The 22,234-nt window shown below is 38.1% G+C and overlaps 5 protein-coding genes across 5 annotated transcripts; 3 read left to right on the top strand and 2 right to left on the bottom strand.

Annotated features, from left to right (window-relative positions):
* Window positions 1-388: 388 nt before the first annotated feature.
* LOC131430562 (histone deacetylase 11) lies at window positions 389-2,157 on the top strand. Its single transcript, XM_058595632.1, has 3 exons — window positions 389-523; window positions 652-1,206; window positions 1,266-2,157. Exons 2-3 carry the CDS (start codon window positions 874-876, stop codon window positions 2,013-2,015), a joined length of 1,083 nt encoding a protein of 360 aa, XP_058451615.1. The 5' UTR covers window positions 389-523; window positions 652-873; the 3' UTR covers window positions 2,016-2,157.
* A 180-nt stretch (window positions 2,158-2,337) lies between these two features.
* On the top strand, window positions 2,338-3,605 carry LOC131430553 (RIB43A-like with coiled-coils protein 2). The gene is made up of 2 exons (XM_058595621.1): window positions 2,338-2,517; window positions 2,582-3,605. The coding sequence occupies exons 1-2, from the start codon at window positions 2,395-2,397 to the stop codon at window positions 3,587-3,589; spliced, it is 1,131 nt and encodes a 376-aa protein (XP_058451604.1). The 5' UTR covers window positions 2,338-2,394; the 3' UTR covers window positions 3,590-3,605.
* A 133-nt stretch (window positions 3,606-3,738) lies between these two features.
* Window positions 3,739-6,363, bottom strand: LOC131430544 (nicastrin). Its single transcript, XM_058595608.1, has 3 exons — window positions 6,144-6,363; window positions 4,051-6,082; window positions 3,739-3,976 (listed from the first exon to the last, which is right to left on the bottom strand). Exons 1-3 carry the CDS (start codon window positions 6,220-6,222, stop codon window positions 3,952-3,954), a joined length of 2,136 nt encoding a protein of 711 aa, XP_058451591.1. The 5' UTR covers window positions 6,223-6,363; the 3' UTR covers window positions 3,739-3,951.
* Window positions 6,364-11,750: 5,387 nt separating this feature from the next.
* Window positions 11,751-13,496, bottom strand: LOC131430539 (adenylyltransferase and sulfurtransferase MOCS3). The gene is made up of 3 exons (XM_058595595.1): window positions 13,408-13,496; window positions 13,176-13,352; window positions 11,751-12,975 (listed from the first exon to the last, which is right to left on the bottom strand). Exons 2-3 carry the CDS (start codon window positions 13,284-13,286, stop codon window positions 11,779-11,781), a joined length of 1,308 nt encoding a protein of 435 aa, XP_058451578.1. The 5' UTR covers window positions 13,287-13,352; window positions 13,408-13,496; the 3' UTR covers window positions 11,751-11,778.
* A 7,347-nt stretch (window positions 13,497-20,843) lies between these two features.
* On the top strand, window positions 20,844-22,225 carry LOC131430528 (large ribosomal subunit protein uL1). Its single transcript, XM_058595584.1, has 2 exons — window positions 20,844-21,173; window positions 21,235-22,225. The coding sequence occupies exons 1-2, from the start codon at window positions 20,977-20,979 to the stop codon at window positions 22,115-22,117; spliced, it is 1,080 nt and encodes a 359-aa protein (XP_058451567.1). The 5' UTR covers window positions 20,844-20,976; the 3' UTR covers window positions 22,118-22,225.
* The last annotated feature ends 9 nt before the right edge of the window (window positions 22,226-22,234 follow it).

The following is a 22,234-nucleotide window of genomic DNA, read 5'->3' as shown; positions in this document are numbered from 1 at the left end:
GGACGCATTTTGTTTTGGTGACGTTGTTGTCAACAATATGTTAAGCTACGTTCATACCATACAATCAAACCACACTGGTATCAAAAGGTAATTTCTTCAAACCCAATATAAAATAACTCTAGTCTAGTATTGCCTATAAAAGAAAGTAATTTGACCTCTTTTTGAATAATAAAAAGATCTTGTGGTTTATTATAGTTTGATTATATTCCATCGAAATCGTTTCCTTATGTTGGTGCAACCGCATGAAGTAAAATGTGAACGTGTGAACACTGCTTGAACACAGCATTTGACAGCGAACTAGAACCAAAGAGCCAAAATTTTCGGCTTCAAACCAATTGTATGCAGATGACAATCGTGCCACCGGGGTGAATATTTCTTTGCGAAAAATAGTGAAAACTGTCACTGAGCTCTGAATCTGAACCAACCGAAATGAGTCGCTTAAAATTCATTTAGTTTTCAATTAATGGTCGTGTTTCCGATGGTATGTACCAAGAATTATGTTGATGTCAAAAAGTTGGAAAAAGTGAGTTGATTACAATATTGTTTACGTAACAAATCGCAATATTTTTTATATTAAATCAAATTTTTTGTTGTATTGACATGTTATTCTCGGTAATTGGTTTCACCGGATTCTACATCAATTTGTTTCAGCGTCGTATGCAACTGACACACTGCGACACGACACACATATGGAACAAGTCGCGCGACAAATTAATTGACCTTGAACTTTTTCCGTCTATGTTTACAAACATCGGTGCGAAAAAACGGTCAAACGGCTTAACTATTCGGTTCTGGGTCTGAAAATAGTTCATCAATGGCGAATTCGAGGCTCTGCTCCTCAAGCATTCAAGAGTAATTCCTAGAACTAAGAATATGTGTCTCAAACTCAGCTGCTTTCGTACTCGGTCTAGTAGTGCCAGTGAGGACAAGTTAAGTCCGAACCTGCCATCCAGCAGTTCGGTGCTAAAATTCGATCATACCATACACACCGGAGTCCTTCCAATCGTCTATCGATCCGAATATGGTGTAAAGTTTTGTGGTCTCCAAAAGCTACATCCGTTCGATGCTGCCAAAGGAGAGCACATATACAAACTGCTCAAAGCAGGTAATTTATTCATCAGCGAAGATGATGTTTGTAAACCGGATGAAATTAGTACGGATGACCTTTTGGAAGTACACACTAAGCGTTACATCGGAAGTTTAAAGGTGAGATGAGAAATTTGGTGCAGATTCTCCTCGTAATAGTTTTGGTAATTTATCTACAGTGGAGTGTTAACGTGGCTAAAATAGCGGAGATTCCACCACTGATTTTCGTGCCAAACTACATTGTTCAACGGAGTTATCTACGCCCAATGCGTTATCAAACGGCTGGTTCCATTTTAGCAGCAAAATTGGCTTTGGATTCGTCCACTGGAACGGGCTGGGCAATCAACTTGGGAGGAGGCTTTCATCACTGCAGCGCCGACCGCGGAGGAGGGTTTTGTCCTTACGCAGATATTACTTTAACCGTAAAGATGCTGCTGTCGAGCGGAAAAGGTATAGAACGAGTTCTAATTCTAGACTTGGATGCCCACCAGGGTAATGGATATGCAAGAGATTTAATGGATGACACTAGTGTGTTTATTATGGACATGTACAATTATCGAATTTACCCGAAAGATCAGGAAGCCAAACTAGCGATTCGAAGAGCAGTTGAGTTGAAACCACACACTCAAGATAGCGAATATTTGCAAAAACTACGAACCAATTTGGTTCGATCATTTGAAGAATTCAAACCAAACTTTGTAGTGTACAATGCAGGAACCGATGTCTTAAAGGGAGACCCGCTCGGTATTCTGGACATAACGCCAGCGGGAGTTATCGAACGAGATGAAATTGTATTCCAAATGGCACAGGCACGGCACGTTCCACTGGTAATGTTACTGAGTGGGGGCTATCTACGAAGTTCCGCGCGGGTTATTGCCGATTCAATTCTAAATCTGAATAGGATCGGACTAATGCCAGTTCACCAATGAAGTTGTGGTGCAGAATTACTGACAGATGAAACGATATGTGATGATACCGTGAAACTAAATCCTATTTAAGTGAATACATTGTAAAATATTTAACTTGTTCTTATTTTTGTCATCAATGCAAATTTTATTCTAAAAATATATAACTAATGAAATTAATTTTAATATTTTCATTCTAATATTGATCTGTCACGATAGTTACAAAAATGGGGAAATAAAATAAACAAACAAGATTAACTTCATCAACAAACCTCATGGTTACCAAAGGTAACCACGTTATCATCACCATGGCGATGTGGCTTACCTATAGTTATTTATAACAATTTTCAAATAATTTCCTTCAGAAGTGAAGCTTCTTCGCTGCATCTTCATTCTAATTACAATGCTGAATACTTTGTTCCTTAAACACCAGGACCGAAAGGAAGCTGCTGCCGTCGAGCGTCGTCGGCAGTTTGAACAGGAACGCAGGCAACGAATTTTCAACGCCCGCCAGCGTGTCATTGGAGTAACACACGTGTTTTTCTAACGAGTCTTGGACGACTATAAAAAACAACATTCGTTCATTTCAGATCGATACTATCGCTCTGGAAAATCAGCTGCAGGAAAAGCATCGTCTCGAGCAGGAAACGTTTGAGCGGACTCGCAAATTTGAACAGGAGCAGCAGCGTCAAAATCAGGTGTTGTTGCTTAAACACCGGGAACAGAAGCTTTTGCGGCACCAGCTGGAAAACGAAATCAACAGTTTCCGGGTACTATGTCAACGTCCGGAACAATCGAGGGATTTTGATCTTTTCGATCCGAACGGTTTGAAGAAATCACTTCCAGCACGCATCGGTGATGATGATCCCCGTCTTACCGTTTCTGGTGCGCAAAAGTTTGAAGGAGAAGACCTTTCGGAGAAGCAACGGAAACGACTTCAGATGCAACAGCAACGTTCCTGGCTGGAACAGCAGATACGTGAGAAACGGCAAGCCCAGATGGACCGTAAAGCTTCGGAAAAATTTCTGGAGGAGTCTATGGAAGCCAGGGAACAACGCTTAAATCAGTTAACAGCCGAGAATCGTAACTCTCAACACAAAATTCTAGGAGCAATCAGTCAATTTAACCGACAATTGAAGGATCAACAAGAATATCAAAGAATCCAGCAGAAGCGAGAAGACGAGCAGGATAATATGGCTGAAATTCACAATCATTTGACCAGTGATATTCTCACGGAGAATCCGGATGTAGCCAGAAGTAGTCTAGGACCTAATCGAATAGTTCCGTATGCGTACAAAGGGATGAGTGTTGAAGAAATGCAACAATTCCGGGACGGCCAAGAACAACAGCGACAGGAGATGCGGCGTCGCCGGCAGGAACAAAATGACAACAAGGCACTGTGGGATAAGTTGGCGAATCAGTTCGATCGAATGGTGGTACAGAAAGATCTAGAGGTAAACCGTCGTCGTCGAGAATTGGCCGACAGCATTAGACATGAAAATTTGCAACTATCAGATGAACACCAAAGAATGCAAATTGTTTATCAGAATCAACCGACGATGGAGTATTTCGACAAGTTCAATACAACCACCAGATAATCGATAAGGTTTTCATTCTCTTTTATTTGTTACCTTCAACGATCGTGTTAAACTATCTAATCGCTGTTAGGTCTGCGATGGTTATCAAAAAAAATCGATGGAAAATTTTGACCGGACTGACTGACCTAGTAGCGATCATTTAGTTTAAATTTATTTAGGTTAATAATTTATTTCATACTGTTTTACTTGCTTCCTAATTTCGTCGGCTGCGGAATTATAAATTAACAAAAAAAAACTAAATTAGTATTAACGCTCAGATCCGAGTGCGTGTGAATAAAACAATTCGCCAGTCAGGTGCTCAGAATTGATTAAGCTTAATACAGATTTATTGCTAGGTGAAACAGTCTCTGGAACAAACGCGCTCAGCACTGCGTTGGTGGAGTAATTCTGAATACGAATAAAAAAAAAACAAACATATACAGGACGACTTACATTCATTAAAAAAATCAAAATCTACTTACGGAATTGTCGAAGCGTTCTGATTGAACAGTACATCGGAACGGCTGTTGATTAGAAACACCATCACGAACGAGATCGCCATCACGATGAACCCCACGGACAGGGTTAGTGTTTCGTGGGATGCGGAAGGACGAACAAATATCCTTGCCGACATTTCACGCCACGTTGATTCGGTCCAGGTGGAGTAGCGCCCGGAGGCGAAGTCATAGTTGTTGTCCAGGAAAGCTGGCGACATAGCCTGCGTGAAGTTCTGAGTGGTCAGATGGCACTCTCCCAGACCGGAATAACCGGCATACCAGTTGTATGGCAGATGCATTGCTTGACATTCCGCTTTGGTGCTTTTTTCCACTTTCTGACCTACCAGTAAACCGAGAAGCCGATGGATCCATCCGGAGGCTTCTGACGGAAGGGTCGAATGAACACTAATATAGCGAGTTGGCGGGACAGGAAACGCTTTAGGAGAATCCGGTTTGGCAGCTGCATGGAATAGTGGACAGTCGGCTGAGTGCAGGAAGCAGTACAGAAACTCATCGATGAGGACACTGTTGGGGCCGAAACGAGCGGTGTACGATGTTCCAGTGATCAGTTCGAAAATGGTCATTCCCAACAGAGCCGAAACGTTTCGGATGCGAATTTGGATAGAATCGTCCGTAAACAGTTGACTTCGCTGCGTCAGATCCTCTAGTTGTGTGAAGTCAGTTCCGTTCGAGTGGTTTCCATACACGAATTTTAGATTTTCATTGTCATCGTAAATAGAATGGTAGAAGCGATTTTCGGCGGTCGATGTAAAAATCACCGACGGAAAAGAAACGTTCTCGCGCAGGAATGAATTCGATGATACAGGAGGTAAATTTTTTGTCAGTATCGGTCTATCGGCCGTGATGTTGAACCGAAAAGAGCTATTAATTTGCTGAATCAGCTGAACCATTTTAGGAAGAACCCGTATTTGAGAGGCGTGATAAATTTTGAGATGGTTCAGATTATCGATTGTGCCCAAATCGATCATCAGATCGATATTTTCCATGGCAATCGGATTGGTCATACCGCCTTTTGTGGGGAATGCTCCTTTCTGCAAATCATATACGAAACGCTGCGAACCGATGTAATCATATGCTTCCCCGTTGAAGAAAACAAACAGTACGTTTGGGTCAGTGGGATTCACACGATTCGGCAGTACCTTGGCAAGGAAATGGGCAATCGACATCAGAATCGTAAACGGAATCAATGAACCCATTGCTCCAAGGCCGATGCCGTCAAACATCGTTGTTGTATCCATTCTTGTAGACACGAGGATGATTCTTTCTTTGGTATCTACAGAGCGATCGTCAATTTTGACCTGATCTCTTGGAAAAAGTGATGCAAACACATTCTTTCCCTGCAAAGGATCACAGAACTTGACCGGATTCAAGGAGTTGAAGAATGTCGACCGAGCCAAGCAAACCCGAGAATCCACAGAAGCAGACATGAACGCGTTTACCTGGATACTGCACAAACTTCTCTGGTGTTGATTCTCCAGCTCAAAATTGTTAAATTTCTCGAAACAATCATATAATTTTGAAATCTCATCGGGGTCTGCAACGTAATAAATCGGAAACGGAAAATCTTCCAGCAGCAGTCCCGTACCCCAGGGATTCCAACTACTGTCCGCATTCGCTACATTGCACACGTTTTCCTCCCCTGATGCCATTAAACTGCTGAATTGATTGGGACAACGCGATTCCTGGCTGTAATGGTCCAGCAAAGTGGCATTGTTTATCAAGATAACTGCCGAAACATGCCGTCCACCGCGGTCTCGCAGCTGCAGAATGTTGTCTCGCGTGAACAGATGTGGCGGAATTACGGGAGCATACGGTGGAGCCGGGTGTTGTTCGGTGATAAAATCGATATCGGTCGCCGATCGAATAAAGTGCAGCACACCGACGGATCCACCGAGCTGTGAACTGCAACCAGTGACGTGAGTTCCGTTCAACCGGCGGAAACAATGCGCCCCGCTGATTGGGGTATACATGTCATCCTTGATTCTTTGGGCAGAAGCTACAAATCATAGTTGTACGTGTTATTGCAGTCATAAAAAATATGTGCTGCATTGACTCACCATATTCCAGATATATTGACAGCAGTAAACAGTAGGAGATCGCTCCAAGCGATTTCATTACAAGCGCTGTATTCAGCATGCTATGATGTCTTAGAACTACGATTTTATCGCTAAATTACCGGGTAAACTGTAGATAATATACTAAAAACCTAACTAGCAAAGTTCGCCTCTTGTTTACTACTAGCGTTTCATTTCTTTTTCAATTCAATGAAATTAGCTGTCAACTGATGTCAGTATATTTAGTCAGTGCTGTCAACTGTTTTTTCCAAAAATCTGTATTTGGCGAAAAAATCTATCTGTACAATATCTTTCTCGAAAAATCAAACATCGATTTAGTGCGGAAACTGATTTTGCGACCAAAAAAAGGTGGCTCGACCTGGTTTAACCCTGTGGAATCCAACACAAAAACTGAAAATCGGTATTTATCTGTATGAAAATCGAAATATCGGTATTTTGAGAGAGCATATCTGTATTCCTGTATCGAGTCCAAAAATCGGTATAAATACCGAGAAATCGGTATAGTTGGCAGCGCTGTATTTAGTGCTCAATCCCGATGGAATAGTAAGGGTGGTCTCAATTCTCGGTTGATTTTTCATTAGGGCGTATCTAGGACAGGACCAGACAAGTGGCTTCTTTTTTCAGAAAAATATTTCTCTTCTTATTCCGGTTGCTCCCTGTTATAAATAATACATTCCTCGCGATCACTGTTGCCAATGTTTCTCTTTAATCACTCTTTCTATTATTGTGATGTGATTGAAAAGATTTTCTTTGATTTCACTACCCTGTTTGAAAGTTTCGGGTATCATTTTATGCAAATAGTTGAGTGATAAACGTGGAAACATGGTTAAAATAAAGTACCATTTACTACTTCAATTCAAACTGTCAAAAGTTTTTTGACAGATGAAACTGGAAGAAATATTACCCATATCCATATTACTAGTCGACGAAATAATTAGATAAAATAATATATAAGTGGTTGAAAAACTCTTGAGTGATTTTCGTGATTGAACGGTTTGCCGGTTGAAAGAATCGTTTCGGCTTTCTTAATTATGTAAGAAAATTTTCGGTTTAGTTGCCTTGTTCACAGTCAACAAAACTAAATTCAATTCTTAATTTTTGAAATGAAATTAGATTATCGGCCCTTATTGCCGGTGTCACTACACGGTGGAAACCAAGTGAAGTGACTGTGACTTATTATGGGTATCACTTCACGGTGGAAATCAAGTGAAGTGAATGTAGGTCCTTATTACGAAAGTCGCTTCTGTGACAAAAGTAATTACTTGAATGACCTGGATGTCATTATGAACATCACGCCACCAACATTTTGTTGAAAAAATTAGTTTTTCCCACCACAGTGATCACTTCACTATGCGTGATACTGGTAATAGGTAAAATCAAGTGAAGTGACATGTAAGTGAAGTGAATGTGAAAGTGGAGTGAGAACGGTAATAAGGGCCATCTAGTTGAACACAGCATTTTACAACGCCAAAAACCGGTGAAAAATTAGATCAGCGAAAAGAACTAACAAAGTTGATCACGAAAGACAGTTGTTGGGAGAGGAAAAATGAAAAAATGTGTTTTTTTTTTCTTTGCTGTGTTACTAACGTGAAGGGCTTAAGGCTAAGGCAAGTGTTGGCCCATCTTGCCAGAAAAAATGCGGTCTCTCATCCCACAAACTAGAGTGCCTATAACCAGAGTGACGACATCTCATCCGGCAACAATTTAAAACATTCCATTACATTGAATTGACAGATAGTTTGCTCGTTTGGAACTAAGAGCTGTCATTCCAAATGAACAGCTGTCGCCGCTCTGATTATAGTCACTCTACCACAAACAATAACAAACTTCACTGCAGGGACGCCAGATTTAAATAAATTTCTTTTTTGATCAGGTAAAAGAAATCAATTTTTTTTAACTAATATAGACAAGTGGACTACCGCTAAAAATGTAGCTTTTTCGTGAAAAAATTGAACAATATCTTGTAAGTCACTCACTCGCCATCATACATATATACTCCCAAAAGAACCGCATGTAACACCTATAAATTGTAAAATCGCAACGCATGAAATGCTTCGTAACATCAGTAACTTACGGAAATGTAACGCACATAATTCATACACAGAGATGCCATTTATACAGATTTATCTGTATTATACAGATTTTTACATGCTCATACAGATTTAATACAGAGTACAGATTTTATACAGATTTCCTCAATTTAATACAGATTTATACAGATCTCACAAAAAGTAAGAAAGAAAGTCATTTTTTATCCACCATCTTTGAAAGTGACGTTAGGTAGTGCATAGTGGTAAATTTATTTATTTATTTCGTCAAGCAAATGTAGACTACATATAAATGGTTTACAATGTTTACTTAGATACTACGCATTATTTCTACGACTAAGCTGGAATTTCATTTCATTTTTGGACATACCAAAGTCCAGATGTTCGCAATATTGATTGTAGTGGCGCAACAGGCTAATGTTCAAAACAAACGTTATTAGTGCAACAAAAGTGACGAAAGAAGCTTTGTTATTATGTAAACAACCGTTCGTGGGCATACAATTTTTAGACGAGGAACGATAAGATATTTCTCTTGAAAAAGACCATAACCAGTGGTCGAAACGTCGGGCAGTATATAACAGCCATTCTTATTGAACAGACGGCTAAAGCCGAAACCATAATTAATGCAGAAAAGATGATTTATTGGAAAAAGATACGCACAGAGACAGTACTTTATTCAAGGAAGTAATGGCATCATGAAACTTTACTGTCAAACTGAGAGTTGTATGAACCGACTTGAGGTTGAATATTGGGCGTTGAAATTCCATGTCAAATTATAAAGTCACCAATTTCAAACTAGATAAATGTATGGAATTACAATTTAATTGTTGTGAATTAAAAAACGTTGAATATTCTTGTGAGCGCGGCAATGACTGATTGAATCTACCATCCTATAACCACAATCTATTGGAATAACATCTTTTAGCATCATTTTGTATTCTGAATTTCATTTTATTAGTGATTACAGATTAATACAGATTTTTTATACAAAGAATACAGATTTTCTATGAAAATATCTGGCATCTCTGTTCATACACCGGTTCGTAACGCCTGAAATAAAGTGTTACGCATTTCACACCATAACTTAGTAAACTGTAACGCTTAGTAAGTTCTCAGTAGAAAATAATGCGATAATCATAAAACAGTAATACATGTAACGCGTCTAACCAGTTATTAAAAAAATGCAATTTGAAGCAAAGCTCAGTAAAACCAGACCCTGTCAGCTTGGAGCGAAATCAATCTTCAGTTCAACAACGCCATCGCACGGCATCACATTCAACATATCATGTCAATTGTATGGGTGCGTAGCCCTGCTATTTTGGCGCGCACGAATTTGACATTTCTCTCCCCTACTTCTATGTATGAGATTCGATGCGGACTCACCTGAGGGCGACATGCTAGCAAAAAAGGATGTTGCCAATGATTTGTTCGGGAAATGTAAGAGCTGGATATCTTGTTAATATGATGTCTTTGGTAAAACATAATGCACACTCAAATAAAAATTCACGTTCGATTCACTTGAAAAATCACGTAGAATGGTTTCAAATGTCAAATTGAATATATTACGTGACGAAAATGAATGTTATACGAACATCCCCTAAAATGAATAGAGTCATCACACAAAGTTTACGTGAATTGACCAAACGTCAAACAATCTACGTGAATATCCAGTGTGAAAAACTCGATTTTGAAAATGGCGAGCAGCGGCCCTCGAAGTGTAAGTAGTGTAAATATTTGCGAGAAAAGTTATTTAATTACAATTTTTTACTCCATCGACCGGATCATTCAAGCATGAAAGTTTCCATGTGTTCAACTGGACCGAGTGCCTGCGTGAGTCCGGAAGTTTACCCGTTCCTGCCGAATGCTTCAAACAGGCCGTCGGTATGAAGCTAGAGACACTGGAACCATGTAATGCGACTTCAACCTGCATCGGTAGTGTTGTGGGAGTTCTTGGATCTCGACTTCGGCTTCGGTTGGATGGCAGTGACAACTTTAACGATTTCTGGAAGCTTGTCGATTTGAAATACCACGACGTTATTAGTTGCTTTTTAAGTCATTGGAATTATATGACAATTTTCTGAAATAAATATTTTATATTTCATGACATTTTTCATTTCATAGATTTATACTAAAATCTGGAATCTCCCTTTTGACTTCAACCAATATATAAAATAGTGATTTTCTGGTATCTAAATTTGGTATGAACTGATAGATAAATGTGATATGAACAGTACATTACATTTTACCTATGAAACACGTAACTTTTACTGGATTATGCATTAAACAGCTTTTAAATGCCAGTCCATTAAAACCTACGTGAAAAGTAGGGTGGAAAATATTCACATAACTTTTCACGTAACTATAATATGATTATTATTTTGAGTGTATAGCTCGGTAAAAAGTAACGATTCGCAGCTTTTCAAATCACTAAAAAATTACGATATTTAAGGGAAAAAAATTGTAAGAAATGCGTATATTTCGCCTGAAACGGGATAGAAAGCAACGCTCGTCCAATGACACTCAAAATAATAATCATATTATAGTTACGTGAAAAGTTATGTGAATATTTTCCACCCTACTTTTCACGTAGGTTTTAATGGACTGGCATTTAAAAGCTGTTTAATGCATAATCCAGTAAAAGTTACGTGTTTCATAGGTAAAATGTAATGTACTGTTCATATCACATTTATCTATCAGTTCATACCAAATTTAGATACCAGAAAATCACTATTTTATATATTGGTTGAAGTCAAAAGGGAGATTCCAGATTTTAGTATAAATCTATGAAATGAAAAATGTCATGAAATATAAAATATTTATTTCAGAAAATTGTCATATAATTCCAATGACTTAAAAAGCAACTAATAACGTCGTGGTATTTCAAATCGACAAGCTTCCAGAAATCGTTAAAGTTGTCACTGCCATCCAACCGAAGCCGAAGTCGAGATCCAAGAACTCCCACAACACTACCGATGCAGGTTGAAGTCGCATTACATGGTTCCAGTGTCTCTAGCTTCATACCGACGGCCTGTTTGAAGCATTCGGCAGGAACGGGTAAACTTCCGGACTCACGCAGGCACTCGGTCCAGTTGAACACATGGAAACTTTCATGCTTGAATGATCCGGTCGATGGAGTAAAAAATTGTAATTAAATAACTTTTCTCGCAAATATTTACACTACTTACACTTCGAGGGCCGCTGCTCGCCATTTTCAAAATCGAGTTTTTCACACTGGAAATTCACGTAGATTGTTTGACGTTTGGTCAATTCACGTAAACTTTGTGTGATGACTCTATTCATTTTAGGGGATGTTCGTATAACATTCATTTTCGTCACGTAATATATTCAATTTGACATTTGAAACCATTCTACGTGATTTTTCAAGTGAATCGAACGTGAATTTTTATTTGAGTGGATGAATGAAATCGAATAACTGAGGTGGATAAGAAAACCAATCAATAGACCGGAAGTTGGAACGATTAAAACAGACCGCTGAAGTCATTGTCCAGGGCAATTCGGAATCAAGAATCGAAACAAAAGGTTTTCTTTCGGTTATTCCCTTTATCAATTCAATAAATCGGGAACTGATGGTCAACATTGTGTGACCATGCGTGTAAACCTCCCACTATATCTTTCGGTGAATCCAAACCACGTTCTTGAAAAAGTGGCGCTAAATGACGCACTGCCAGCTGTGAATCATTTCCCCTACGGCAAACCACATATACAGGCAGTTTTTGGGATGCCTGCGTCAATATATCGTCCGTTTTACGATTCTTCAGCACGTCATCGATAGGAATGTTGACCGATGCCGGCAATTGACAGATTTCGAATTGATTCGATCCACGAACATCTATTAGCAGATGGGGAATTCCGCTGTCGCTCAGTTGTTTATACTCTTGTACAGTAATACGTTCTTCCGGTTCGAGTAAAGACAGCTGCGAGTCTTTGTCTGTTGCCTTCATACTGCAGAACTGTTCGTAATCAATTAATTTCGTCAGCGTTGGATTATCCGAACAAATGGTGCAATCTTTTTTCCTAGGGCGGAGTTTCAAATTTCGAAATGTACTCTGCTGGCCATCGAATAACAGCAACCGCCCGGCCAGTACACCTTCGTTCCCAAGAATGATTTTGATAGTTTCTAATGCTTGCAAGGCACCAATCACGCCAGTCACGGCCCCAAGAACACCACCGTCTCCACAATTGGTAACTGCGTCGGGTGGTGGAGGCGTTGGGAACAAACAGCGGTAACACGGACTGTTTTTATAATTGTATACTGTCAACTGACCTTCTAGCTGCAGAGCACTACCGGATACTAGTGGCTTCTTCAGCAAAACACACGCATCGTTCAACAAATACCTTGTGGCCACATTGTCGGTTGCATCAACCACAATGTCATAGTGTTCTATGATGGTCAGTGCGTTGTCACTGGTTAACTGTGTATGATGTGCAACAATCTCGATCTGCGAATTCAACTCTTCCAGTTGAACTTTTGCGGAATCGGCTTTTGTCAAGCCAATAGTCGATTCCGTATGAAGCAACTGTCGATGGAGGTTCGTAAGTTCTACCTCGTCGTAATCTAGGATTCCTACGCGACCAATACCGGCTCCGGCAAGGTACAGTGACGAGGGACAACCCAATCCGCCGGCTCCGACGACCAATACGGATGCCTTCTTTAATTTTAACTGACCCTGCATACCGATTTCGGACAAAATGATCTGACGACTGTAGCGAGCAATTTCATGGTTGTTCAATTTGTTGATACAATTCTGCAAATGAAACATAAAATTCAATTTTCACACTCTGCATGATAAGGTTCTAATCTTATTTTGGATACGCAGTCTTCTCAAAAGCATAGAAACGGTACAAATTGCGAAATAATCGAAACCGGCTCGATTTCGTAATGCACTCGGTGCCCTTGATGGAAGAAGAACCAGCACCGAAAGCTAAGTATTACAAGCAAACTTACTTTCTGAAAATGTTTTTTCAAGGTCTTCAGCTGTTCAACCTTCTCTTTCAGTTGCTTTCGCAACATTTGTATGTCATGTTCCAGCTCTTCTATCTCCATTTGGCCACCCATTCCTAGTTACCCCGATCGCGTATAAGTTCATCAACGAGATGAATCCTTTCTCCACAGGCAAAAATCCTAAAATTAATCAAATTCTGAACTAAATCTGTACACAAATGAAATTGCTACACACCTTCATCGATTCTTTGATTTTGAACTATTTTGAAACATGGCCTGAAATAATGAACCGTCAGTGATGTTTGCAGTGCGGCCAGATTAAATTGACCAATCAAAGAAGTTTGTTTATTTGCATGTTCTCAAAAATAATCGGAACAATAGAATTTTACGCAAATGTTTTTCTTAGATTCTAAACATCAAAAGGATTTGTTTAACAAGGTTTTATTTTTTATTGGTCTATACTGAGCAGTTTCTAAAAAAATATGAATCACTTTGAATTTAGCTTGTTTATACATCGCGCATATTGTTGAAGGACATTGTTTGCATGACTTCATTTGCATTTATTCGTGTGAAATACCGCTTCACTTATTTATTTATTTATTTAAAACCAACAGACACAATTTGGTCCTAATGATATGTTGTATGTTTCGCGTTTTTTGTTAACCCGATCGAACACCACTAAGATCGAAATTAAAAAGTTAGTTTTGAACCATTCGGTGTTCGCTGAGAGTTAGTGGTAACAGTGAAAAAATGTCGTTTGGCTAGAATTCCTCTTCAAAGTGAACTTTTTTGCCTGTTATCACAAAATAGAGGAGTGTTTTTAACTACCATATGAACCATCATATATCTTGCGACGTATGTAACAATGAGAGATTCTCTTTGTTTACTTTCTCTTTTGATTATTCCGGCACTCTTAGCAATCCTTCTGTTCAATCATTTACCGATAATAATAACTAAAGCTATCATCTTTTAATCTGCTCTAGAGAAATTACTGAAAAAAGCAGGAATATTTCGCAATAATCGAAAGAGAAAGTAAACAAAGAGAATCTCTCATTGTTACATACGTCGTTTTGAACATTTTATACAGAAATGGTCTGTATCAAATCAGAAACTAAATTTCCAGACATTAAATTTTTTTTGGTACGTGGAATTAACCGATTGCTGCACCATCTGCGTGTCACATTTCCAAACCGTCAAGTTAAGCACCAAAATATTTTTAGTGCCTGGATCACCCATCTGACACCGGTATGTGAGCACCAGCCATTTGAAAGTATACCGATTACGTTGAACCCCTTGCGTTTCGAGCCCCAAACACTGCGATGTTTTGATACTCATCGCGACTCTCAAATTGTGAAAATTATCTCCACTTGATGTCCCAAAACACTGTCTGCTGTATTTCAGTTATTGTGAGAGAGTCGACCCAAAATTCACTAACTTTTGTGTACTAAACAAGGTAAACGAGTAAAACAAATGTATTATTGTTTGTTTGTTTACGTTGCAATCAGCTGATTTTGAAGTTCCGATTTTGATCTCATCAAGATGGCGTCGTGACAGGGGGCCGGCCTGGATACAGACCCTGTCAGCTTGGAGCGATCTCAATTTTCAGTTCAGCAACGCCATCGCACGGCATCACATTCAACATATCATGTCAATTGTATGAGTGCGCAGTGCTGCTGTTTTGGCGCGCATGAATTTGACATTTCGCTCCCCTACTTCTATGTACGAGATTCGATGCGGGCTCGCCTGAGGGCACCATACACGCAAAAAAGGATGTTGCCAATGATTTGTTCGGGAAATGTGAGAGCTGGATATCTTGTTAATATGATGTCTTTGCTGGATATAAATCATTTAATCCGGGCCTTTATTTACAACCGTTTCCAAGATATATCGTGAAACAAATAATTTGTGGATATTTTGTGAAAAAAATCACCTATAACTAGTGTTTACATCGATTTATCTAAACGATAGGAAGATAGCAGTTGGTTTTTGTCGGCTATTCTTCATCGTGTTTTTTTTTGAATTGCTGCAGAGATCTCTATAAGTATTGCCAAAAATACCTTTTACTATGAAGTCATACGAAATTTTTTGGTACTGTACTAGTGGAGCGAAATATTTTGGTGCTTAATCGTGCCTTAAAATGTGAGACGCAGATGGCGCACAAAACTTTTATAGTACCTGTAATCAGGCTTCCCAAATGTACCGCCGCGCGACATTATTATTGAGGATGTCATGCTACTCTTTCCATGACAGCCTTGTGATAGGTTTCATCACGACAGCCCTTAGACAAATAGTTCTGTACAGCCAACGTTGCCGTCATTCACTTCGTTCGACAGTTCATTCCATCGTAAGACATTTTGTCATGGTCCACGACAGCCGAAGAAGCATGAAGTTCTCGCTGTTGCGACAGTAAGCTTCGGGTATCAGTCACTGCGTTGTTTCTGTCGAGAGCAAAATATTACTCTCCCTTGACCAGGTCTGCGACAGTAACCGGTGCGGTTCAAATTTGTTGCTCTTGGTTTGCTATGAAGATTCGAGGCAAGCATGTGGGTTTTAGTTTTGCCTTTGGTGATTGCTTTGCGCAGCGGTTGATCATTGCGCATAGCAATCACCGTTGGTAGGGCATTGATAACAATATAATTGATAATTAATAATATACGAAACTCCTAATACGAAACGGATTGAAGAACGGACTTTGGTTTTAATGAAAGTTAATTTTTATATTTTGGTCGATCTTCTATGAATTGATAGATCGATTAATTAAAGAGCAATGTTTTTTAATAGCTGAGTCAGTTCGGCGTGCTCCTTTCAGGCAGTTTGCGGTCGGTTTGTGGGCTGTAACATTCATAGTGTATGCGCGTACTGATGTGCGTGGAGCATTATTTTCATCCTCTTTATCTCTTCCTTCAGGATAGTAAAGGCGCAATCGTTCCTTATATAAGAGTGTAAAAGCCAATTGAATCAGATTTTAGATTTATATGTTAACGGTAAATAAATGTTCGTAGCGAAAGATATGTTCAAATCAAAGATTCCGTATTCGATACTCGTTAGCGTTAGCTTTGCAGTCGACTTGTAAGTCTACGGGATTTTTGCATGGCCAGTGCTGCAATACTACGGACACTAAGAATTCTTTCAAGTCAGGAATGAAACATACAAAACCTGGCTCGTTAAGTTCGTTATACGTTGAACCACCAATCGAATAAAAACCTTGAGTGAAAAATTTGGAGTCGGAATTTGCAAGGCAAAAATCATCCAGAAACATCTTATTTTCAGGTACCGTACAACAAAGCTTTGAATGCAAAAACTGAATGAAAAATTCCGGTTCTTCAAAAAAATATGTTTCCAAGCGTGGAATGCAGCATGGTTGCCCGTAACAGATTCGAATGTTTATTTTGTTTTATTTAGAAAAAAAGTTTTAATTCCCCAAGTTATGTAATAATGTCTTTCTTGAGTAATGTGGTCTCAAGCTTTCCATACATATCAAGTTCTCTTCTATATATGAATAGTATGGTGTTTCTATTACCCTGGAATATATTCCAAAAAAAAATCGGATATAGTACGGTTACTTATATGATATAGGGTTGTGCTGATAATCTGCTGAATCATTTTCTTCCTGTTATGCATAGAATTATCTTATTTCCAGAAACAGCATATTAACTATTACATTATTTTGGTCATAGCTACCAGAAGTTCGCGACTTTTACACACGTTGAAACTGTCACTTTACATTGTAAAATTTAAAACTCGGTTAAAGCGTATCTTTCATCAAGTAGAAGCTTGTGTCAGTATATTTTGAATTCTTTAACTTAATGTCGTTGTTTACCACAAAACTTGCTATAAAAGTAACTGAGGCCCAAATTTATATCTACAGTTAAAAGGACAATTTCATGTAAACTTCTAGAAGTATCTCAATCATTTCCTTTATGTGCTTTTACGCTCAATCCAATTTTGGAAATGTAGATGTTGCAATCACGAGCCGCACGCAGAAGAAGATGCGGTGCATTGAACTTTCAAACAGCACATCCAGTTTATATGCGCTCGCTACAATTCTCGTACACATTTTTCGTTTTCTGTTTGAGTCGACTCTCACGCCCTCACGGAAAAGGAAAGTTATTCGTGAATAGCAAAGCGAACTATTGAATTTAATTCGGATCCGACTTCCGCAGTTAAAAGTCTAATAATGTCGAAAATTTTCTAAAATCTAATTGCCTTAGTAGCTTGTGTCTGCATTTAAAAAAATCAAACGTTTGGAACTATAAATATTGTAACTAAATAGTCAAACTTTCTGAGAGCCGAGTTCTTTGCACATATTTAACAGTTTTCTTTCTAAAAAGAAATTATGTTCTGAAAAATGTAGGTGTAAATCCCCGGTGAACAATTAAGTTTGAAACCGGGAATAAATAAAAGATATAATGAAAATAATAATAATAATAATAATAATAATAATAATAATAATAATAATAATAATAATAATAATAATAATAATAATGATAATAATAATAATAATATTGTAGCAGTCATTTCCGACCCTAAGAAACTCATTGTTTTAGTTATCCTAGGAGAAACAGAATTTAAGAGCTGTATATGACACGAATTTGTCTTTCATTTATTTAAAATTCAAAAATTAAATTTTTAAATTCCCAGTTTTGGTACTGATCATCCCTTAATTTCGAAACAAGAAGTCGAATATGGATGAAACTAAATGGAAGGCTTTTAATTAAATGATTTGCGATGATTAAATGATTTGCGATGAAAATTTCTTCTTAACTTTTCTTCACATAAACAACCATCTGTTGAACTACTTTTTATCTGAGAGCTCCCCCAATCAACTTCATGGTTGCGGACCCTGTATTTGTGTAGATGGTACTAAAAGATCTACCACCTCAACGAAAAAGAGCTCAATTACAAGGTCCGGGGAGTACTTAGAAACTTGCAATGAGAGCAAAGGGAAAGTCAATTTAAGCCGCAATGAAGCTATATTAATAGGCACTGAATTCCATAAAAAAACTTATAAACTTATTTTTCTAGTTTTGTGATATTTATGAAAACAAAAGAGGTTTATTGAAGATCTGTTCTCAAAGGTAGTAACAAATTAAGAACTCAACGTTTTTTATATTCTCATTCCTTCAACTGCTGGCAAAACCTATGTGAATGTTAAATGAACAACTAAATTTAAGCTATTTTAAATAAATTTAAGCTATTAGTTGATTGATTCCTATGTGGAAAAGAACAATTGAGAATACTAAATTTGTAACAAAGTTTGGGGTAAACCAAAAAATTTGATGCTTTTGGGAAAAATAATGGTTTCATTATATTTTTCTTTTTAAAACACTTTTAGCGAAAATCTGAAAGCACATGTTCACATATAAACATAAAAGTTGCCCATTCAATTTTATGGTCGAAAACTATTCAAAGTGCACCAAACATCTTATTTGGGTTCAGAGTATCATATTCTATAGTTTCAACGAAATCGGTGAGGCACGGGTACCAAAGTGTGCCGACTATTGGTGGAGTAACGTTAAATACACTACATAATTAATTAGTTGTGAAAAGTAGCTACGATTCGATCCAAAAATCAAACGTCATTATTCAGAATAAGGGTGCATAAGACATTTTCGGAGTATTGTTAATGAATGGAAGTGTATCTGTTTCTTTAGGAATAAGAAGGAAGCAGTAAGGATCAATACTTTAGAAATTCATATATACATATGAGCCGTTACACAAAACTCAGTGTTTATCTTTTAATATTCGTTAGTTATTAAAATTCATTGCCTTCGCCGACAGTATATATAAATCTAAAACAATTTCTTTATTTCACAATGGTATTGTAATGAAACGTTACTAAAGTTTCCTGCAAAGGTAATCCCAACAACGCAATCGTATGTACTAGTACCATTTCATTGAGGCAGCCGAAATAGTGCGAGCGCACTATGACCCACGGCTCGTCTCCAGAAACAGCCGGTTCATTGCTTCAAGAGACATTGATGAGACAGCCGGCTTGCGACAGCCCTTCGTAACAGTAATGCCCTTAAAATCAAAGGATGTCTTCGATTTTCAAAGGCTGTCTCCGTAACATTTTATGCGAATGAGCGAACAGAAAGAAACAGGATACAAACAGCCCGTTCGGTTTGACTACTCTCCGGATAGAATACTCTCATCAATCTGGCGAGTACAAACTGTCTCAGTGACAGCATTCATTTAGGCATGCGAGCGCTGTTGCCATTACAGTTCGGCGTATGCTTCACACATATTGTAGACTGGGCTTTCGACTTTGCGCTCCGACAGTTCATGCTATCTCGTGGCGGATGTCATTGAAAAGCAGTACTGCTGGGAAGCCTGCCTGTAATTCAGTGCCTGTGAAATAACTCCTCCGTTAATAATAGCATACAGCTTATTAATATTCATCCTCGTTACGATATCTTTTTTTGATAAAATTTTTGATTGCCAATACGATGCATTAAAAACGGGCCGAGTGGTGCTGTTATTGGTTTGCAACAATCTTATTTGTATTTCCATTGTTCGAACCACATTGTGCCTGTTGATTGTAAATAAATAAATACAATAATTAGGTTATTTTTATTTTTTGTTATATGCCGACATACCTTAGTTGGCTCCTATCTGTAGCCGATGAAAAATTGCTCCTCCGGAAATAAATGATATATTAAAGAATTTGTAAATTTTTACCTGTGTGCAAAAACCTACATTTCTCGGTTAATTTTTCAAAAGGGCGTATAAGCAAGTGACAATTTCTCTTCGTTTACTTTCTCTTCTATTAATTACCAAGCGGTTTCCATGTTTATCACTCAACTGTTTGCATGAAATGATACCCGAAACTTCCGACTTTCAAACAGAATAGTGATATCAAAAGAGAATCTTTTTAATCACATCATAATAATCGAAAGAGAGAGTGATTAAAGAGAAACTGTCACTTGGTTATACGCCTTAATGAAAAATCAACCGAGATTTATATTAATACCCAAGTTTTTGTGCTCAGCTCAGAGATGCCAAATATTTTCATTGAAAATCTGTATTGCTTTATATAAAAAATCTGTATTAATCTGTATTCACTAATAAAATGAAATCTTACAACAAATTGACGCTAAAAGATGTTATTCCAATAAATTGTGCTTTTAGGATGGTAGATTCAATCAGTCATTGCCGCGCTCACAAGAATATTCAACGACGAAATTTCATAGTTGTATTTTAAATTTATTTTATCCATAACAATTGAATTGTAATTCCATATATTTATCTAGTTTAAAAATGTATATTTATCTAGTTTGAAAATGTTCTATAATTTTCAATTTCTGTTTCTACAAAAATGGTCTCTGGTTAGGTCAGTATCGCACAAAGAAAAAATAAATATTGACTAGTATACTTACTCGTTAATAAAAAAAGGTAAAAAATTTATGTTTTCTTTCTTACTTTTTGTGAGATCTGTATAAATCTGTATTAAATTGAGGAAATTTGTATAAAATCTCTAGTCTGTATTAAATCGGTATGAGCATGTAAAAATCTGTATATTACAGATAAATCTGTATAAATGGCATCTCTGGCTCAGGTTGATCCACTGCAATTTTTGCTCAACTGCGTAATTCCACATGCAGATGGCGCAACAATCACATAATTCCAGGCCCAAATAATTTAGTGCCTGACTTGATACAGACACCGGTCAAAATACAGAAAACGTCAAATTAGAAGTGTACCGCGACTGCCATCCGTGTTTTTTAGGCTATTAGTTATCCAAAGAATACTTACGTTAATAATTATAATAATTCAATTTTAAACACCGTTATTTTCGAAGAAAATGTTAAATATATCTGCTACAATGCTAAATCGTTTCGGGGTGTCGTCAGCTTTGATAGCCAACACTCGTATGCTGCATATATCCGCAAACGATCTTGCTGCTCGTAAGGGAACTCGAGAGAAGGCACGTAAAGCCAAAGTCAAAAAAGTAGTAGAAAAGATTGGATTTATTCGACATGACATGAGGAACAAGGGCAAGTAGGTAAAATTCATTCTGATCTCTTAATTTGATTGATTATCGTGAAAATTTCATTTTGAGATTGAACCTGAAGCAAGTGAACAAGCACATAGACGACAGCTGGAAACAAGTGCCCATCGATAACTGCTGGGTGAGCAAATACTACAAATGGAGGGTATACTCCGTCGATGAAGCTGTTCAGTGCCACCGAGAAACACATCATCCGACCATGTACAATGTGCCGAATGCTCCGCTCTATGCCCACATAGAACTGAATATGCAGGCGGAGAAAATCACTCGTTTCGTAGACAATTTTCAGCGAATGGTTGCCATTCCACATAAGTTCAAGCAAAATGAGAATAGAAACATTCTTGTTTTTGCAAAGGGTCAGGATATACTGAAAGAAGCTACCGACGCTGGCGCAACTCTTGTTGGCGGAATAGAGCTAATCAAGGAAATCCAAAACGGCGACTTGCAGCTTACAGAATATCCATTTGTGCTTGCGCATCAAAACATTCTACCGGATTTAGTTGTTATTCGAGGCTTACTCAAAAAAGCCAAATTTCCAAACCCCCGCCATGGAACGCTTGGTGTGAATTTACCAGAAATGATTGAACGATACTTGCATGGAATTCAATACTCAGCCGAGAAGGACGAGAATCAAAAGGATTTTGGTTCTATCGTGGCCTGCTTAGGCATGCTCGAGATGGACAGTAAGCATTTAGAGGAAAATCTATCAACGCTGCTGATGGATGTAAACTCAATGCGACCGAAACGCGAAGGGAAATTTATCACCCGAGTATTACTTAAAAGTCCACCATCGGGAGAAACGCTAAAGATTGATCCGTTCCTGTATGTGCCTTCTGAAGGAAAAGCTGCCACGAAAAAAGATTCAGCAGCTGAGAATGTCGACGAAGAGCATGATGAAGGTGATGAAAAGCAATCGGCCGTAATGAATAGTTGAACATTGTTTTGAGCATATTATCAGTAGTAACCCACGAGGAAGTCCAATTTTAAAAGTTGTACACTTGTTTGTCTTCTTACTGGGGGAGGAATAAATTTCTCGTTGTAATTTTTGTTT

This window comes from Malaya genurostris, chromosome 1 (genome assembly GCF_030247185.1).
Source record: "Malaya genurostris strain Urasoe2022 chromosome 1, Malgen_1.1, whole genome shotgun sequence".
Lineage (NCBI taxonomy): Eukaryota > Metazoa > Arthropoda > Insecta > Diptera > Culicidae > Malaya > Malaya genurostris.
Note: the sequence above shows the minus strand (reverse complement) of the source record. Positions and strands in the feature narration are given on the sequence as shown.

Bases quoted from the DNA above. Each gene is read 5' to 3' on its own strand.
- LOC131430562 (XM_058595632.1), top strand. From the start codon at position 874: ATGTGTCTCAAACTCAGCTGCTTTCGTACTCGGTCTAGTAGTGCCAGT. The intron at 1,207-1,265 runs GTGAGATGAGAA...ATTTATCTACAG, and splicing joins GTTACATCGGAAGTTTAAAG to TGGAGTGTTAACGTGGCTAA.
- LOC131430553 (XM_058595621.1), top strand. From the start codon at position 2,395: ATGCTGAATACTTTGTTCCTTAAACACCAGGACCGAAAGGAAGCTGCT. The intron at 2,518-2,581 runs GTAACACACGTG...CGTTCATTTCAG, and splicing joins CCCGCCAGCGTGTCATTGGA to ATCGATACTATCGCTCTGGA.
- LOC131430544 (XM_058595608.1), bottom strand. From the start codon at position 6,222: ATGCTGAATACAGCGCTTGTAATGAAATCGCTTGGAGCGATCTCCTAC. The intron at 6,083-6,143 runs GTGAGTCAATGC...TATGATTTGTAG, and splicing joins GTCAATATATCTGGAATATG to CTTCTGCCCAAAGAATCAAG. The intron at 3,977-4,050 runs GTAAGTAGATTT...ATTCGTATTCAG, and splicing joins CAGAACGCTTCGACAATTCC to AATTACTCCACCAACGCAGT.
- LOC131430539 (XM_058595595.1), bottom strand. From the start codon at position 13,286: ATGGGTGGCCAAATGGAGATAGAAGAGCTGGAACATGACATACAAATG. The intron at 12,976-13,175 runs GTAAGTTTGCTT...TTTCATTTGCAG, and splicing joins TGAAAAAACATTTTCAGAAA to AATTGTATCAACAAATTGAA.
- LOC131430528 (XM_058595584.1), top strand. From the start codon at position 20,977: ATGTTAAATATATCTGCTACAATGCTAAATCGTTTCGGGGTGTCGTCA. The intron at 21,174-21,234 runs GTAGGTAAAATT...TTTCATTTTGAG, and splicing joins GACATGAGGAACAAGGGCAA to ATTGAACCTGAAGCAAGTGA.